Source organism: Onychomys torridus, chromosome 1, assembly GCF_903995425.1.
Source record: "Onychomys torridus chromosome 1, mOncTor1.1, whole genome shotgun sequence".
Lineage (NCBI taxonomy): Eukaryota > Metazoa > Chordata > Mammalia > Rodentia > Cricetidae > Onychomys > Onychomys torridus.
Genome location: NC_050443.1, coordinates 131,388,956 through 131,409,712, shown reverse-complemented (window position 1 = coordinate 131,409,712; position 20,757 = coordinate 131,388,956). Strand labels below are relative to the sequence as shown.

The following is a 20,757-nucleotide window of genomic DNA, read 5'->3' as shown; positions in this document are numbered from 1 at the left end:
ACTTGAAAGGGAAAAAACTTAAACAACTGCTTGGAGCCACAGGACTCGCAATGGAAGGATTTGAGGGCTGGACTGAGGAACTCAGAGAGTGATGCCTGCTGTGGGAGCCTTAGGTGGTTGTTGCTGGCAACATGTTCAGAAAAAATTATTTAAACTCATCTAATAAGATTGTAAACACACCATTTATCTTTTCTACTGAAGAGATGGTCTTTCTACAACCTAAGATCTCTCTCTCTCTCTCTCTCTCTCTCTCTCTCTCTCTCTCTCTCTCTCTTCTTCCCTTCCCTCAGCACCACAGTCTTGCTTCTCTTCTCCTTCCTCACCCCCCCTTCTTCCTCTCTCCTACATAATAGACATCCATATTTCTGCTTTGAGTGCTGTTGTTCCCTGGAGTGTTCATCTAATTATCAGTATTAGATTAGCAAAGTTAAAAATCAATTTTTCTTCATCAATAAAAATTCTGAAGTCAGATATCACATTAAGAACCCGAAGAAGCAGAGAAGCAGAGACGCTATCAGTCCTCTCCTATCGTCTCTGTTCCTCCAAAAGGGCTGAAATCCCTCTCTGTTCCACCTTACTACTTCCTGTCCTATCTATCCTCAGTCCCTCAAAACATCTGTGGTTAATTTTAGTGGGCTGGTGACTAGCTCTGCCTTCTGACTCCAAGCAAACTTTATTTGTCAGAACACAATCAAAATATCATACCACATTTCTCCCTTTTTGACTAAAAAAAGAAAAAGTTTTAACTAACAGTAAAACTATGTACAACAAGTACAATAACTAAATACAAATGTATACAAGTAAGAGTTACATTAACAATGTCCAGTTTCTTTGAATTTGACAATTTGAGAGAAAACATTCCATTATCTATCCTATTTTGGTGACTCCAAAGTGTTGTACCTAATTCACTTTCTATCCTATATTACCAACCTAAAACTATCTTTTTATGTCTCTTAACCTTATACAATTTGCACCTCTTCTGTGAGTTTCTTTTTTGAATTTGGTAACAAGGAAAACTATAACTATCTATCTTCAATTTCATCAGAGACCTGAGAAGGATACAATATTACCCAAGTAAACAGGAAGTGTAGAACAAACTATTTCTAAAATTAAGAAATGATAGAAACAGCTAGCTTCCTAGAGAGTTACCCAAGGTGCCTCTATAATGTTGGGGAATCTATCTTCAGCCTGAAGGTCTAGAATATCTGACAGACTTTTCTGTGAAGCAGGAATTTTGAAGGACTGTCCTGCATTGTCTTGGCAAAGTTTGGCATTCACTTTCTTTTGTGTCCTGTTTGTCCAGTTTGGATGCCATACTGTCATCAGTCGAGGCAAGGGCAGTTTCTTGCCCAGTGGCTAATTTTTACCACAAAGAGAGTAAATTCCATGTAAAGTTTCTTTGATGCCCACCGTCTTCTCTGAAGTAGATTGGTGCTGCCAGGAGCAGATATGTCTCATTGTCATAAAAAGCATGTTATTAAAACATCTTAAATGCCATATTCTGTAGATCTCTGAAGTGTTTGAAGATCACCTGTCTATCAAAATATATCGTTTGACCTTGAAAACATACCTAACGTGACTACAAGTTTGATTGTAATAAATGACTAACTACTAACCTGCATTTCTTTATTATCCTAAATAGTTGTAATAATAACTTTCAATGACTGGAAATTTATATTACATTGTTAAATGAGCTGTATAGCTACAGTACCTTTAACAAGAATAGAAACATAGATACTACAGCTCTAACAGAAATAAACTTAAATTTGTATCAATACACAAAAAAATCTTAAACAGGAGTAGAAATACATATACAGTATAACAAAAATAACCCTCAAATTGGTATCAATAAACAAAAATCCATATATACGTAAAATATTTAAGACTAGTGGTTGCTTTTCTGGTTTAAAAGTTGATTTAGTAACCTATCCTTTTATTCTATCATTTCTATATCTCTCTTTTTCTTTTTAGTACAAGATCCCTGAATCTAATCTCCTTTGTTAAGCTTTTTTCCTGATCATTACCAATAACAACTTGTAACCAACCCTCCAAACAATGGCAAATATCTATAACCTACTGAATGACCAAATAATGCCTACCCCATGTCTTGGGAATTTGGGTGTCATGTTTTTAAAATTACTTCCTGTTGTCTGGAGGCAACAGCCTCTTTAGGAAACCCTAAAAAAATGGGATGATTGTTAAGTCTTGGGAAAACTAGTAGGATCATTTGTTATGCAATCTTTGTATAATGGGAAAGTCCCGGGTTTATCTCAAGTCCTGGCTAGAGTAGTGTGTGAGGCTGGACCATCTCAGTTAGCCACCTTGAAACTGTCCTACGCAGTTTGTAGTCCAAAGCCGATCTTTGAGTAATGTTTGTCAGCTTGGTGGCATTACCACAAACACGTTGGAATTGTTGTTGTGGGGCCCAATCCTCCTTTTGGAGACTTCAAAGACCACTGTTACGAATGGTCATAGTTACTGCAGAAAACTTAAATGTTTTAAATATTATATGCAGCAGATCTCAAAGAAGTTAAATGGCTACAATTTGATATGTACATCCAGAGTACAAAAACTTAATTCCTTATTACCTAATAAAGACTCAAACCTAAAATCACATACAGGATGCTAGAAGAAGCCTTCTATCTAGAATCAGTTAGTACTCTATATGAATGTTAATATCATGACAAAAGTTTAAATAAATGTATATATTCATCTTATAAATTTTAAAATAATATAAATTTTATAAGTTTTAAAGAGTCAAAATAAAACAAAAAAATTATGAGATTAGTGGCAATAGAATAGTCCTTTAATTTTTGTTTTTCTTCTGTCCCATATCAGGTGGATCTTTTGACACAGACAGAGATTTTGGCTTTTACTTTAATAAGCATACTTGAGTTTAGAGGAGAGAGCCATGCTTCAACTCCAAAGCTAACCTTAATTTTTAATTGAACTGGGACTACAAAAAGACCATTTGCACTAATATCAGTAGAGAATAGCAGAAACAAACATTTGGGATGATTTATGAAATTTTATGTGGTATACCAATAGGCCAATTTACTCTTTTTCTTGGAATATTTTCTCTGGATGATTCATCTTTCTTCTTCCAATGTCTCATTTGTCCAATGGTCTTCAGAATTGTTAGTTGGATGCTTTCATTCTCCTAGAAAGACAAAAACAAAACCCTGCCCCAACCCTAATATTGATGAGTTTACCTTTTGGCAAGTTATATGTGATCAAATGAAAATCATTTGTTAGCCTTATAAGTTAGTTAATATTGAATGGTCATGCTGTTTGATGAACGATCACCTCTTCTAATCAAGAGGTGATCTGTTTGAATCTAATCTTTATCAACTTTGATGGTATCTACAGTTTTTCTTCTCCTGTGGAAACAAAAGCAAAACCTCTTCTCCAATATAACACATATCCTGGTTTCCATTCTGAGGTCAACATATACTTAAAGTATACAGGTTGGTTTAATTCAGCATTTTTTTTCTATTATCCAACATCTCTCTGCAGCTGTCATTGCTTTCTCATTAGCATTAAATTTTTCTTTGATTATTTATTTTTTATTTTACCATATAATTATATCATTTTCATTTCCCATTTCCCCATCCTCCCTCAAAGATTGCAAGAACTAAAAAAAAAAAAATTAAGTTAATAAAGCATTGTGCAATCTATCTCTGGGTGTCTTAATTACCCCTTTCTGTTTATTATGCATATCTTTTAGAGTTCAATTCAATCTTTCTATAAGTGCTTGCCCTGTATGATTGTATGGTCTACCTGTAACATGCTTTATGTTGTAATATGCAAAAGACTGTCTTATTTTACTAGAGACATACGCTGGAGCATTTTCAGTCTTAATTTGTAAAGGTATTTCTATGATGGCCATATAAAATGTATAACTAAAAAATGTATAACTACAGAATTAGCCTTTTTAGAACTCAAAGCAGTGGCCAATTGAAATCCTGGTATGGTGTACATATTTTAATTTTCCAAATTCTGCAAAATTCAACATATCCATTTGCCAAATTTTGTTTCTGTGAGTACCCTTTGGGATACTTCCTGCAGTAGTGGAGTTTGGTTATACAAAGAACAAGTAGGACATTTCCTTATAATTTCATTGACTTGTTGCCAAGTGATAAAAAAATTATTTCTTTAAACTCTTGCTATTAACATGGTGTTTCTTATAAAATTCTGAGGTGTCTAGCATATTTCCTAGCAATAGCTGATTAACTTTGGTGCCTTTAAAAGATCAGCAGCTGTTGTCCCCTGTTTATGTACAACTTGAATGGTTGGTGACTGTTCTTGATAATAGCTTTTAGTATTTTCCCCCAGAAACATACAATAGTTTACGGTTTGTTTCTGAGATTAGAGGAATGTTAATCTGGTTATTCTGTTGCTGTAATAAATCATATCCCCATAAATTCATTGCTATGTTAGCCACATATGACTTTAATTATCCTCTCTTGTCCTTCCAGCCCTATATATTCAATCCATCTTGCACTTTATTTTACCTGAGATAAAGTTCCCATCCCTAAAAGCTGAACATTTACCTCCTGAAGAGGCTAACTGGATGCCAAGACCCTGGTGCACTTATTATTACATCTGCCCCTGTGTCTACCAAATCCTCAATTACAATGTCATTTATTTGTACTTTTAACTTTGGTCTTTCATCACTTATAGAAATTTGCCAAAATATTTGCTTTATGGTTTTTCCTGAAAATTTTGTTTTATTCTTCAAATGCAATTCTGTCATCCAGAGCAGTACGGTTTTCTATAACATTATGTCTTTTAATTGTTCTGTGGAAGAGATTCCCCAATTCAGGGAATGACCAAACCAAATTTGATACAATGGCCTGAAAGAGGCCCTGTATGGCATTTCCTGATACCAAACAGTTATCTTGCCTGTTCCATGTTGATCTACATTCATTAGTCCAATGTCAGCCTTTGCCATATCATCTGCATATTCCAGAAGCCTAGGGCCTTCTGTTTTGATTCTCCCTAGGGGAAAAAAAATTTCTCCTGAGAACACCTTGCATGCGATTCCTTTTCAGTTCACCTGGTTTACCACAATTAAAAGATCTAACCTTTTGATTTTTCTTAAAATTTTTAGCAGTCACTTCTCCTATACAAGTATCATCATAAGCATGAGATCCAATATCAACTCTATTCCTAATCCATTCATCTATTGGTGCTAATCTTACCTTTAAAGGCCAGATCACTATTTACATTCTAAATTAGCATGTTTAAAAGCCAAATATTCAATTAATATTTGTCTAACTTCTGAATATGAGATTATTCTATTTACAGCTGAAGTCAATATTTGCAAAGAAAAAAAATCAGTCAAGTCTTCTTTTTGGCCTTGTACAATTTTAGTAAATGGCTCAGTTCTCTTTCCTGATTCTTCAATCTTGTCCCAAGCACGTAAAGCTGCTGTACATAGGGAGAGGGTGTGATCATCAAATATAACCTGTTTTCCCACATCAGTTTTATGGCCTTCACCAAGGATTTGATCTTGGGAAATCTTATAACCTCTAACCCTACCTGTTGTCCTATGTCCTAGCTTCATCTCTTTACCAGGTAGTCCACTGTAACTGAGGTCCAGATCCCAATACTGCTGTAACTAAATCTTTCCAATCTTGTGAAATAATTCTGTTCTGAATGGCCCATGAATTTAACATTTGCTTCACAAAAGCTGAATGCATACCATATGAAGCTACTGCTCCCTTAAACTCTTAAAATCTAGTATTTATTTCTATAGGTTCCCAGTTAACTTTTGAATAGCCCTGGGTATGCCTGTTATCTGGTGGTCATTCTTGAATGGTAACTGGATAAATTAATGTTGGCTTTGTAATAACCTTGGGCTGCTTCCCTTCAGTTTCATAATGCCATGGGGGTGGTAACTTCTGCTTTAAACTCCTTTGTCTGTGTGTGAATATTTTTCTTAGTTCCACTAGTCTGTCTTTTTAAAGACTTTATCTTATCAGTCAATTTTTCATATTTGGCATTGTTATCAACCAACATTTTTAGGGATAAAACAAGAATTATTAAAATGATAATTGACATTATGACTCCCAGCTAAATTGATTATCCACTTATTTAATTGTTCCATTTTCAAACCATCCATTGTGTAACTATGCAGAGACTGAACTCCGTGCATCATGTATCCCATTCTTAAAATGAGAGGAAAAAAAAAACTTCCTCTCTCCTTTTCTTTTCTTTTTAAAACTAATTTCCCCCTTTAAGAATTCTCAGAAAGGGAAAAAAAGGAATAACAGACCATGATAAATGAAGACCACATGAGAACAGGAATAGGCAGAGTGCTGGAGAGGTCCCCAGAAATCCACAATTATACATCCCTGTAGACTGCTGGCAATGGTCGAGAGAAAGACTGATCTGACCTAGTCTGGTGATCAGATGGCCAAACACCCTAACAGTTGAGCTGGAATTCTCATCCAATAACTGATGGAAGTGGATGCAGAGATCCTCAGCCAGGCCCCAGGTAGAGTTCCTGGAGTCCAATTGTAGAGAAAGAGGAGGGACTGTAAGAGTGTGAATTGTTGAGACCAAGATTGGAAAAAACACAGGGACAAATAGCCAAACTAATGGAAGCACATGAATTATGAGCCAGGGGCTGTGGAGCACCCAGCTGGAGCAGGCCTTCTGGATAAGTGAGACAATTGAATGGCTTGAACTGTGGGGGAGGCACCCAGGCAGTGGGACCCAGACCTGTCCTTAGTGCATGAGCTGGCTGTTTGGAACCTGGGGCTTACACAGGGACACATGCTCAGCCTGGAAGGAGGGGACTGGAGCTGCCTGTACTGAATCCACCAGGTTTAAATGAATCCCCAGGGGAGTCTTGGCCCTGGAGGAGATGGGAATGGAGGGGAGGGGCTGGGGGGAAGGTGGGGGCGGGGGTGGGAGGGGAAAGGACAGAGGAACCCATGGCAGATGTGTAAAATCAAAACACATATAGTAAATTTAAAAAAGTAGAATTCTCAGGTGTCTCTTCACATCTGCCAACAATGACAGTGGAGTGTGAGGCTGGCTGAAGTTACATAGCACACCTGGGCAGAGAACGCAGGTGGTGCACAGCCTGGCTGTGGATAACTGCAGCTGCTTGCACTTCCTATGTGGCGGTTGCAACAGCAATAGAAGCCTGAGCAGGTGTCAAAGAGGCTAACCTAGTGTGGCAGCAGCCTGAGGAAGAGGTCCAGGAGAAGTCCACAGCCCATGGAAAAAAGGAGCCAAGGAGCCACTGTCTGAAAGGCAGACACAGGGGAGCATGTGGAAGTAGCACTGGTAATGGGCAGAAAGTGAGAGCACAGAGCAGCCTGAAGGCAGAGCTGGCTGGAAGTGGGATGCTCACTTGAGTGGCATTTGGAGCCCAGGTACCTGTGGTCTTTGGAGATTGTTGTAAAGAAGCTGCACCAGGAAAATCCCAGACTCTGCTCAGAGGACTTGAGGCAAGATAGGAAACTAGCATCTGTGGCCTGTGGTGGTGGCTGCCAACAGCAGCTGCAATTTTTTTGTGCCCCAAAAGTTGGACAAAATATGAAGAATTAATCTAATTATTCTTTATCAATAAAAGTTAGGGAGTCAGATACCTGAAGAATCAGAGAAGCAGAGAAGCCACCAGACCTCTCCTAACTGCTCCATTCCTTTCTCCAAAAGAGCCACAGTCCCTCTCTGCCTCACCTTACTACTTTCTGTTCTATCTGTCTTTAGTCCTCCCAAATCTCTGTGGTTAACTTTGGTAGGCTAGTGGCTAGCTCTGCCCTCTGACTCCAAGCAAGCTTTATTTATCAGAACATGATCAAAATACCACACAACAGTTTTTTCCTCTCCCTACAGTGCTTTGCCTTCTAGCTTTTAAGTTTCTATAAATAGAGAATAGATTTATTAAAAATAAACATTAGAATGGAGTAACAAAGCTCAACCTTTAGAACAATGCTAATTTCTCTTTCCTTGTATAGGAACTAATTGTGAAAAGTCATTGAAAAAATACACAAAAATAGTATTTTTTAAATTACATTTATTTATTTGTGAGTGTACATGTCACAGCATACCTGTGGAGGTCAGAGGACAATGTGATGGGATTGATTCTCTTCTTTCACAACATGGGTCCTAGGAATTAAACTCAGGTTATTAGGCTTAGCTGCAAGCACCTCTACTTGCTGATCCCTAGTTTCTTTCCTAATAATTTTACAACTGAACCACATGTGTTGTGCATCTGTGTGTGCATGTGTAGTAGTTTGTACATATTAACAATATAACATCTAGGAAGTGACCTGGGAGAGAATGATTTTGAATAGACCTTTTTAGATGAGCAAGCTATTTCTCTAGCCAATAAAAGAAAAAACAACAGAAAGCTAGAGGAGGTATGCATGTGAGTAGTGGGATAGGTCACAAAATAAACCTACTGGCTAATGGGCATGGATTGAAAGCCAACAAAGCAAAATAGAAAAGAATACAATTCAGCTAAATGTGTTTAGAGCAGTGTCCTCAACCTGTGAATTACAACACCTTTGGAAGTTGAACAATCCTTTCACAAGGGTCACCTAAGACCAGCAGAAAACTTAGATATATGCATTATGATTCATAACAGTAGCAAAATTACAGTTATGAGGTAGCAACAAAAATGATTTTATAGTTGGGAGTTACAACATGAAGAACTGTATTAAAGGGTCACAGCATTTTAAGAACCACTGTGTTGGAGAGATCCTGAGAATGTGGGGCCTGTAACAGAGTTAGAGCAGGAGAAAGTGATGATGAGGAAATGGAGTTAAGTGCATGAGATACATGAGGGCAGAGAAATAGTATGTGCAGTTCATGATGTACCTCTGCTTTCGAGAAACACACACCCACTAATGACAATTTATTACTTCTCTTTGTTCACTCAGCCATTTCTCCATCTACAAGCATGCTCCCTTCATCACTCTTTTCCAGCTTTATTGAGGCACATAATTCCATTGGTTCCAGGTACAGGGCATGGTGACATAAGCCATCCTGGCAGCCATTCTCTGCATGGTGAAGTTAGCTTTATCTATATGTGCATACAAGGGGAAGCCGAGATTTCCTAGAGCCTGAATCTGGTGGGAAGCAATATGGTAAATGAGACCCTGGCGCCGGTACTGAGGTAAGGTGCCTCCCATTCTCATTTCTCCAGTGTGGTCCATCAAGGCCCAAGACATGGGGATTCCTTCAGGCCCCATAATACAGAAGCTGGGGAAGGTATGAATACAGCGCTCAATGAACTTCTGGCTTTTCTCATTGCCACCAAAATGCCAGATGCTATTCACCAGTGCAGCATGTGTAACATCCAGAGAGGCGAATTTGAACAACTCTTGGTTACTATTGAGAACAAGAGGAAAGAACAGTTCTTAATCATGTAGGCTATGAATAATTTTAATTATTTCCCCCTAAATTGCCCCAAGAGGCAAAAAGTAGAATATCTAGGATAGTGTGTTCTGTAGCGAGACTGTCTGAGTTCCTATCAGCACTGTGAACATGAGTCTGCTGATTAATTACTCTTCATCTTTTGCATTTCCTCATCTAGTGAGCAGAGCTCATAAGTAACGTGTACTGTAGACTAGCCAGTCAGTGTGATGGGGGCTCAGATTCAGTGCCTAACAGAGTAAAAGTGCTCCAGGCAACATTTCCAATTTTTATTTGCCCATAACCATTATCTTTCCAGTTAAAGAATTCAGATATGATCTTTCTAGTTAGAAAGTTCAAGTATGCTCAGACTTGTTTTATGTAAAAGAAAAGAATTTTTCAGATAAGCAAGCCTACTAAACCACATGTAGCAAATAGAAAAGCCAAAGTGCAGAATCATAGAATTTAGTATCCTGTGGTGCTTAGGCATTGTGATTCACAAAAGATAAAGTCAAGTGCAAAGATGGGCAGAAATGTGGAATAATGGCCCTTGTCATTGAGTCCTGATGTCTGAAGATACCTGCAATGGTGTGAGGAAGCTTTGGGAGTTATTTTGGAATGACTTCTGGAGGTAGAGCTAGACACACTATTTCCACTCCAGTTACAGGATCTGTCATCCATGTGCTGAGCAAGCTATTCCACCATCAGATTCTGCTTTCTGTCAAGAGATTAGACTAACCTCTAGCTCATACCAGGACAACACTTCCCAGTAGCTTCTAGATGGGAGTGTTCTGCAGGTTGCCATGTAGTATACAAAGAGAACAGAGTTCTTCTAGGTAGAAAATTTCACAGAGAGTTGTGGAGCTGATCATCCTCAAATCATATGCTGTCAGCTTTTGGATCTACTCAACATTAATTTAAACATAAATGGGAACAATGTAAAATGTGTTCAAAATATTTTTATTAGAATCCAGTTGTTCCATGCAGAGAATTCACTGAACACGTATTTGTTTCAAACATACTATGTACCAGCTACTGATGATCCCAGCTCTTGCAGGGTTTTCATTATTGTCAGAGGATGAATCAAACATTAAATCTGTAGAATAAATTTTAACTAGTTTCAAATATTCAGGTGATGGGTGATATTCTGTATGCTGTAAAAATATGTTGCTCTGATTGGTTAATAAATAAAGCTGTTTGGCCAATGGTGAGACAGAATGAGGTTAGGCAGGACATTCTAACTGGAGAGAGAGGAATAAAGAAAAGAGAGGAGGGAGACACTGCTAGCCGCCGTCAGAAGAAGCAAAATGTAAAGTACTGATAAGCCACAAGCCATGTGGCAAAGTATAGATTTATAGAAATGAATTAATTTAAGATGTAAGAGCTAGCTAGTGAAAAGCCTGCCATGGCCATAGTTTTAAAAAGTGATACAGGCCTCTGTGTTTATTTGGGTCTGGGTGGTTGCAGGACCAGGAGGGACACAGGAATTTTAGAAGTGTCTGTGAGACCTTGGTGCTGGGCAAGCACAGGAAACCTTCCAACTACACTCAGGAGTGCTATGAGCAAAATAAATCTGAATCCTGCACAGTGGTGACTTTTATTGAGGTGTTTAACCCAAGACTCTGATAAAGTAACCTGTGAGCAGATCTGGATAACAAAGTAAGTCATTCATATAAAGGTTGACCTGCATAGGAGAGAGAAGATTTCAATAGAGAGGAGATAATCTTAGAGGTCTGAGCTAATGAAAGTCAAGAAGAAATGGTAGGGAAGCTGTGGTGTAGCATTATTCTACATTAACTTCTGCATTTAGCTTTAACACTAGAAACAATATGAAATCATTCACATAAATGCTTCATGTCACATAACCAATATTATATTGTTAACTGACTTTCTGACAGAGAGAAGGACAGAGCAAGACAGTGAGTGAGTGAGCAAAAGAGAGAGATAGAGAACATGAATGAGATTCCCTTTGCTTTAATTCTTACCAAAATAATCAACTTGAAGTAACCTAATGTGAAACAACCTGTCAAATTCTAATGTGTATCTTCCTTTCCTATTTTACACAGGAAATAACATTGAAATGACAAAATTTTGGTTGTGTTGTTTTAGCTTTTCTCAGTCTATAAAATCCACCTCTTCCTCTTTAGACTTCCACCATCAGAACACTTTGCTTGAAAGAATGACTCAGCCTCTAATTTTGGACTCATGTCTAAAAAACAGTTTGTGTTTTTAAAATGAACTTGTAATGTTTTTGACAAAGGTTAGAAGTTTTGGAGGGAAGAAACAAGATAAAATGTAAGGCCTGAGAGGTAGATGAAAATTTCTTAGAGGGCTGAGAAGTTCAGAAATATTTGAAAGTATGTCAGGAAGCATTGAAATCTTGTAAGCAGGAGAGAGATTTAGTTCTTACTTAAATTTTATTGTGATTAGTCAGCTACTCTGCAGAATATTGGTTGGATAGTTACCAGGGCCAATGATAGCAGAGGTAGTGAGGGCCTGGCAGATTAAACAATAACCTATATTCAACTTGCATAGGCAATTACAGTTTTTAATCACATAAATATATATGGATGTTACATGCTCCTGTGTGAAGATCAGAGGATAGCTTTAGGGAGTTGGTTCTCTTCTTCATCACATAGGTCCCAGGGATTGAATTCAGATAATCAGACTTGTCAGCAAGCACCTTTAGTTGCTGAGCCATCTTGCCAGCCCTTTTATGCAGATAATCTTGCTTAGAAAAATGATCTTTGAATATACAAGTTTAAGACTTTAATATAAGTTCATCCCAATTATTTTGTGGGTCCCAAATCTATTGATAAGTGTCCTCATAACAAACAAAAGAGGAAAAGACACAGAGGATAAAGAAGGTCATGTGGAAGTGTTTTTAGGGAATGAAGAAATGCATCCCAAAGCTAAGATACTCCTGAAATGGCACTGGGTATTGGAAGTGATCAGAAGGAATTCTATCCTGTAGATTCCAATGCAATACAGCACTTCTCAAGTCTTGATTTTTACCTTCTAGACTCCAAAACAATGGTAGATCACCTGTGCATTGATGTTAGCCCTGTGTTTTAAGGTGACCTCTTAATGATCACTTTGGAAATCTAACGCAGGAGGTACGTCATTAGTTAGAGGCTGAATGTTGCAGAACAGCTTCTTAAACACTTACATGGGCTTGACCTTGTCACTGCTGAGCACTACGTTCTTGGCATCCACCAAAGAAGGAGCCAATTTCTTTGCTGTTTCAAGAATCATATAGAGAAAGCACTGTGTATGCTTTACATTGCCCAAATTAATGACTCCAAGTCTTTTGATAACTTTGTCCAGGCTTGCCTGTGAACCTTATAGGGGAAATGAGGAAGCAAACGACATACCATTATTCATCTTAACATTTAGGAAAGGCTCTTCAGTGGAATCAAAGGGAATATGAACATAGGATCATCAAGTATTACGCTAAATCATGACAGGAGTCATATGATAAAGATTATATGCCTCCCATGTATCTTTTAAATTTAAGTTTTGGCTACTTAAGAGTACACTTATAGTTATCAAATAAGATGAATTAGAATCAGGACAACTGAAGCTGAATTGACAATTTCCATGTATTCAAATCATTAAATTATTACTATAAGGTTCTCAATTCCTTTCTATTGCACTAGTATGACTCATCATGAATTGGCTTTTGTTCACTCATAAACCTTGGTTTTATGAGCTTAGGTTCATGGGAAGAATGTGATTTAGTAAACATGATTCAGAGGGCACTGAGGTTGACATTCTCTTTCTGTTCCTGATCCTGTGACTTTTACATGTCACCCAATCTACTTCCATCCCTGTAGTTAAGAGTTGGCACAGTGTTATTATGAAATACCAGACTTGGGATTGTTGATGAACCTATTCCTATTAGCCCATAGATAATGCTCCAGATGACTGAGCTCATATGTGTGAATCTACATGAGAACAGTAGAGCTGCTTAGCTGAGCCTGATCCAAATGTCCTACCCATTCAATTGTAAGCTAAAATAATTTTTGTTTTGAATTGATACTGAGAAGGTTTGAAATTCTATAAAACTAGATATGATATTCCTAAGAAGTTTCTGTTAAATGCCTCTTTTAGTCTTTAAGGACTTTATGTTTGGAATAGTAGTATAATCCCCCTTTTTTTTCCCTCACAGAAACTCTGGTCTCCATAACAGAAGTTATTTAGCCTTTACCACACAGCTAATAACTGGCTAAGTCAGGTTTCAATCTTAGATCATGCAACTCCAAAAGGCATAGTCTTGTTTACTAAAACATTCCTTTGAAAATGTGACAATGTAATAGAGATGGAATAATTGCTCTCTTATTTATATTATTTAATAAGATATGGGCATACTAAAGAATAAATCCTAAGATGGTAAGAAATTACATTAAAATTTCCTTTGTAAACTTTACACACTGAAGCTCTTAAGAGTTCCCTTTGGTAGGGTTAGATACTGAGCAAAGAAACAGATAACAGCATGCTAAGTGTCTGAGGCTTGCAAACCTGTGTATTCTCTTACTTTGAATCTGTAAATGTTGTTTCCAATTAATGACTTCTGATGAGCCAAGGAACATCTGACAATTGTTGGGATCCTTGGAGTAGATTAAGTAAGTATTGATGTAGTGGTCAAGGTCGTCTGTCATGTCCTGTTTTAGAAAAGAAAAATAAACCAAAATGTTTGTGGTTGGTGTTTGGTTATATTGGTATTCAGTTACATTGTGAGATTTTAAAATATTGAAAGTAATGGTTCCTGTGTATTTATGTTGTAATTATTTACAATGAGAAATCAAGAGAAAAGGCCTTGACTCAATTCAAAGTAAAAACACCCTGAAAAATATTACTCCAACTCAAGGGAAACTAGAGTGTTATAAAATTCATTAAGAAGAATCAAAATAACAAATTAAAAGCAAAAAATTCAGCTAAAAGGGTACTCCTTGCTCTTAGGTATGAATGTTCTGATATTAAAGTCTATACTGAAAACAGAATCAGAATATGCATCTACAAATTGGGAACCAATGATAAAGCTAATGAGATAGACAGTCCTTCAAAAATAGCTTACTATTATTTAGCAATTTACAACTACATAAAGCAAATAAATGAATATACATGCATACACACACACACACACACACACACACACACACACACATATATATATATATATATATATATATATAACAAATCCATAATGGGACTACTTAAATATCAAGGGACATATCATAGAAATATTACTTCCAGTAATGTGTAATTTGAATGCTTTTATTCCTCTAATTTTAATGAGATATTAAGTAAAATATTGTATACTGTACAATGATACTGTAGCTAAAACTATTGATTTTCTTGCTTTGCCTTATAAAATATTTAAGTCATCTTCAACATTCATGTTGATAAAATTTTTCTTCTTGGAATTGAGAATAATCTCTGATTTGCTCCCTGTAGCATTAATCATCTGTAGCCATTCTTTTTTTCTACCTCCTTTTTTTTTTCTTTAAAGAAAATTTCCCCTTGCTCCACATCCTCTCCAGCATAAGCTGTCTGCAGTGCTTTTGATCTTAGCCATTCTGACAGGTATAAGATGGTATCTCAGAGTCATTTTGATTTGCATTTCCCTGATGACTAAGGATGTTGAGCAATTCCTTAAATGTCTTTCAGTCATTTGAGATTCTTCTGTTTAGAATTCTCTTTTTAGCTCTGTAGCCTATTTTTTAAATTGTACTGTTACATATTTTGATGCCTAGTTTCTTGAGTTCTTTAAATATTCTGGATATCAGCCCTCTGTCAGGTTTGGGGTTGGTGAAGATCTTTTCCCATTCTACAGGCAGTTGTTTTGTCTTATTGACCATGTCCTTTGCCCTACAAAAGCTTCTCAATTTCAAGAGGTTCAATTTATTAATTGTCTCTCTCAGTGTCTGTGTTACTGGTGTTATATTTAGGAAGTGATCTCCAGTGCCAATGTGTTCAAGAATACTTCTTATTTTATCTTCTATCAGGTTCAGTGCAACTGGATTTATGTTGAGGTCTTTGATCCATTTGGACTTGAGTTTTTTGCATGGTGACAGATACGGATCTATTTGAATCTTCTACATGCTGACATCCAGATGTGCGAGCACCATTTATTGAAGATGTTTTCTTTTTTCCATTGTACAGTTTTGGCTTCTTTGTCAAAAATTAGGTGTTTATACGTGTGCAGATTAATGTCAGGTTCTTCAATTCAATTCCATTGGTCTACATGTCAGTTTTTATGCCAGTACCAAGCTGTTTTTTATTACTGTAGGTCTATAGTAGAGCTTGAAGTCAGGGATTATGATGCCTCCAAAGGCTGCTTTATTGTACAAGATTCTTACAAGGGGAACACTCCTCCACTGTTGGTGGGAATGCAAACTTATACAGCCACTTTGGAAATCAGTATGGCAGTTTCTCAGAAAATTGGCAATCAATCTTCCTCAAGACCCAGTTATACCACTCTTGAGTATATACCCAAGGAATGTACAATCATAGCCCAAGGACTCATGCTCAACTATGTTCATAGCAGCATTATTTGTAATATCCAGAACCTGGAAACAACCTAGATGCCCTTCAACTGAAGAATGGATAAAGAAAATGTGGTACATATACATAATGGAGTACTACTCAGCAGAGAAAAACAATGACATCATGGGGTTTGCAGGCAAATGAGTGGAACTAGAAAAAATCATCCTGAGTGAGGTAATCCAGACTCAGAAGGACAAACATGGTATGTACTCACTCATAAGTGAATACTAGATGTAAAGCAAAGGATAACCCAACTGCAACCCACAGCTCCAGGGAGGCCAGCTAGTAAGGAGGACCCTGGGAAGGGCACATGGATCACCCAGCAATGGATAAATGGATGATATCTACATGAGCAAACTGGGGGTGAGGGGTATAATGGAGGGCAAGGGATGGGGGATGAGAGCTCAGAGGAGCGAGAGGTTCGAGCTGGAATGGGAACAGAGTGGGAGAGCAAGGAAAGAGATACCATGATAAAGGAAGACATCATGGGAATAGGGAAAAGCAGAGTTATAGGGAGGTTCCCAGGAATCCACAGGGATGACTCCACCATAGACTACTGGCAATAGTTGAGAAGGTGCCTGAGCTGGCCTACTCTGGTGATCGGATAGCTGAATACCCTAACTGTCATTATAGAGCTCTCATCTAGTGACTGATGGAGGCAGATGCAGAGATCCATGGCCGGGTCCCAGGCAGAGCTCCAGGGGTCCAATTGATGAGAGAGAGGAGGGATTTCATGAGCAAGGGATATTGAAACCATGACTGGACAAAATAGAGAGACAACTAGCCAAACTAGTGGAAATGCATAAACTGTGGACCAATAGCTGAGGAGCCACCATGGTACTGGGCTAGGCCGGCTGGATAAGCCAGACAGTTGTTTAGCTTGAACTTTTTAGGGGACCCCCCAGGCAGCGGGATCAGGACCTGTCCCTAGTACATGAGCTGGCTTTTTGGAGCCTAGTGCCTATAGTGAAACACTTTGCACAGCTTTGGTACAGGGAGGAGGGGCTTGGACCTGTCTCAATTGATTGTACCAGGCTCTGCTGACTCCTCATGGGAGACCTTGCCTTGGAGTAGGTGGGAATGGGGGGTGGGTTACAGGGAAGGCTGGGAGGCAGGAGGAGGGAGGACAGGGGAATCTGTGGTTAGTATGTAAAATAAATAGAAAATATCTTAATAAAAAAAGGATTTTTTTCCACTCATTCTACATATTGGCCACAGATCCATCTCCCATCCCTCCTCCCACTTCCCCCCAAAAATCCACCCTCCATCACTTCCTCCAAAAGGGTAAGGGCTCCCATGTGGAGTCAGCAAGCCTGATGTAACGCTCAGGATAAACAGATTAACCCAAAGCTTCAGAGAAATTAGGTAACAAGGAGGACCCTAAGAGAGATGGATGCATGGATCACCCTGGGAAGGGAAAATAGATGAGATTTCCATGAGTAAACTGGGCTGGGGGTGGGGGCTTTAGAGGGGAGAGGATGGGGGATGAGAACTTTCTACCTTCTTTTATTGCCCTTGTAGATAACTGATAAAAATACAGAGCAGCATTGCAGTGGGAAGCTGATATTACAATGGAAAGTTGTGATAGGGTGAGAATGAGCTGGATTATTTCAAGTCCAGGGATTTTTAAATACAAGAAATTTGTTTTACCCTAGGATAATAGTTGTCAGTGGAACTAAGAACTAACTTGTTAGAATAGACAAAACCTAGCTTAGAAAATATTCTTTTCTCTAAAGGCTTACTTATTTTTATTTTATGAGTGTGAATGTTTTGCTTGCATGTATGTATGTTTATCACATGTGTGCAATAACTGTAAAGATCAGAAGAGGATGTCAGATTCCATATAACATGAGTGCCTGGAACCAAAGCCAGGTCCTCTGCAGCAGCAGTCAGTGCCCTCAACCACTGAGCCATCTCTATAGCCCTCAGGAAATGCTGTTTTAATGTTTATAATAAAATATCAAACTATTCTTTGTGTCTCAACATGATCTTAACTTGATATGACTTTCCATTAGTTGCGTCTAAATCCTACAAACAAGATGTAAGAAATAATGACGTAATAAAGTATGCTTGCAGTTCAAATCAGCCAGTGCTGATGGAGGAACTATGCCACCAAACAAAACAAAAACATGGACAAAGATGAAAGTGTACCATCTGTACCATTAGTTAACATTCTCCTTGGGTTATTACTGTATCTTTGTGAATTTCCCTTCTTGTACACTTTATAACACCCTGTGATTTTTGTGAAGTTTCATGTATCCTTCTGGCAGAGTATTAGTTGACATTATTACAATTCATTTCTATTTCTTAGGATGGGAGTAGAATGTGGGATCTACCATACAGTCAGACACATGTTAGGATTGCAACAAATGTGTAGATACAGGTATATTTATTCTATATTGCAACTTACCTGCTCCTGGGGTCGAATAACAACAGTATTAAAATCAGGCCACTTGTCCACCAGAGCCTTGACCTTAAATGGGTTTCCCTGATTCATGTGGAAAACAGTCCCATAAACCTAAATATTTCAACACAGTAGAATTGTTATCACATTACAAAGAAATAGGAAACTGCAACATATTTGACTAGGACAGGGATCATTTCTATGACATTACGGTTTTTTTGTTGGAAAGATGTAATGAATGAATCTTTCAAATGGTTCCTAGTGTCTAGTTGCTTATTCTAACAATGATATCTTTTAAACATTAATGAAATAAAATGTAAATAATGATGTGATTTATGAATGAACTCATGAACTCCCCTGCTGTAGAATCTAATAGAATTTTTTCATGGATTCCAGATTTCTAACTTTTCATGAGAAGAACAAATTTTATGGAGCAGAGAGTTTTCAGAGTGGTTTCCATTCATTGCAAGTGTTTTTCTTACTACTCCTTGAAGCATTTTTATGATTGCTGCTTTAATATGCATACTAGGTCATTCTTAGATCTGCATCATCTGCCTGTTGATATGTCTGGATCATTGTTTCTTACCTAAGTTAAGATTTAGCCAGGCTCAGTGACACATGTCTGTTATCTCAGCTAATAGGGAGGCTGAAGCAGTCAGGTTGAAAATTCAAGGGCTACCTAGGATATACAGCAAGTCCCAGGCCAACACATAAAAATTTGGTTTCCATACCATTTGTATTTTATTACATACAATTTTACCTCACCTCTTCTGAGAACATGCTATAGGTCAAATCCTTGTTCACAGAAAATTCTATACTGCGTTATGTGATACATACAAAGAGAACTGGAAATTCTTGTACCTTAAATCTTATTTCGTTGAGATAATATATTCTACAAAAGACATCTGATGATACACTTTTTAATTTATTTTATATTTTAAAAACTCCCCTGCTAGAGTCCCGTCAGGAATACAACCAAAGAAAAAAATTTAAATAAGATCAGAATCCTTATTATTTAATGTCTAACATGATTTCAACTAAATAGTGATTGTTATTTAAGAATCAGAAAAATCCTTTTTTTCTCTACTGGCAGTTAAAGCTATGACCTTGCAGAGGATAGGCAAACACTATTATTGACCTATATCTCCACCTTTCTTTCAAGTTTTTATTTTGTGAAAGAGTCTCACAAAACTTGTGAAGTATCCTTTGGAAGTAAACAGTGATGTGTTTTAGTTGTGGGGAATAGCACTTTGCTTTTTTTTTCATTGGGTGAGTGACATTATTGAGACTTCTTTCTACTCTGGAAGCAAAAGCATAGGTGAGAAAAATGCCATGGATGTCAGTGTGCAGTGGGTCTTGACCTCTTTCCCTCCTCTGTCATAGTAGGGTGTGGTCCTCAGTTACTCTGAGAATGTTCTACTCTCACCTTTAAGGACTCAGGGAGATACTTCCTCAGGGAGTTCTCCAGAGACTGAAGCATCTGAGAACCCTGTAAGTAGAACATCTCTTCCGATACCTAAGATGAAAAAGAGCAATGACAATAGCAAGTCAGGAGTGGAAAGATACTTTCATAGTGTGTTCAGACTGCCTCTGAAGATCAGGAGTTACAGGCCCATAATCATCAGGAATTTATTTTTCACAGGTTTGGGAAGTCCATGATCAAGACATTGGTATGTTTCTTGTCCCGTGGAACTCTGCTTTCTATTTGCTAGATACACCCTCTAGCTGTGTCTTCTTGGGATGAAGGGAGTAGGCTTGCTCTTTGGAGCTTAACTTATGAAAGCATCGATAACATCTGAAATGGTGACACAATCACCTGTAGACGAAATTCTAAACAGTCTTAGTAAATAGGAAACAAACAGCCAAATACAGGGGTAATAGCTGAAGAGATCCCAGAATAGCAAAGAGCCACTGACTACCCTTTAGTTTACCACCAAGCCATAGTTTCCCACATGAGAGAGAGCTTATTCCTGTCTGACTTGTGTTTTTATTGCCTTTTTGTTATGCCTTCTCATTGGCTCTAAGCCCAGTCACATGACTTCCTCGTCACTGCCTGTCTATACAGACCTCAGATCTCTATGGTTGGGATTAAAGGCTCATGTCACCATGCTTGGCTGTGTCCTTGACCACACAGAGACTCTGCCTGCCATTTGATTGGATTAAGGGCTTGGGCTACCACCACCTGACTTCTGTTCCTGGCTCCCTATGACCTCTGATTTCCAGGCAAACTTTATTTGTTATCATAAAAATAAAATCACATTTCAGCACAATTAAAATATCACCACAATCACCTCCCAAGGGCTCCCAGATCCTACTACTTATTACCCATCATATTGGCAAGACCTTCCAACATATGACCCTTGGAGAGACACAAACATTCAGACTATAGCAATACTAAGCCAGTGGGATCTGGATCTATACAAGCT

At 37.9% G+C, this 20,757-nt stretch overlaps 1 protein-coding gene across 1 annotated transcript; it reads right to left on the bottom strand.

The window, feature by feature from the left end:
- Positions 1–8,951: 8,951 nt before the first annotated feature.
- LOC118577773 (glycine N-acyltransferase-like protein Keg1) lies at positions 8,952–19,835 on the bottom strand. The gene is made up of 5 exons (XM_036178439.1): positions 19,758–19,835; positions 18,338–18,445; positions 13,916–14,042; positions 12,548–12,719; positions 8,952–9,354 (listed from the first exon to the last, which is right to left on the bottom strand). The coding sequence occupies exons 1-5, from the start codon at positions 19,833–19,835 to the stop codon at positions 8,952–8,954; spliced, it is 888 nt and encodes a 295-aa protein (XP_036034332.1).
- Between the last annotated feature and the right edge of the window lie 922 nt (positions 19,836–20,757).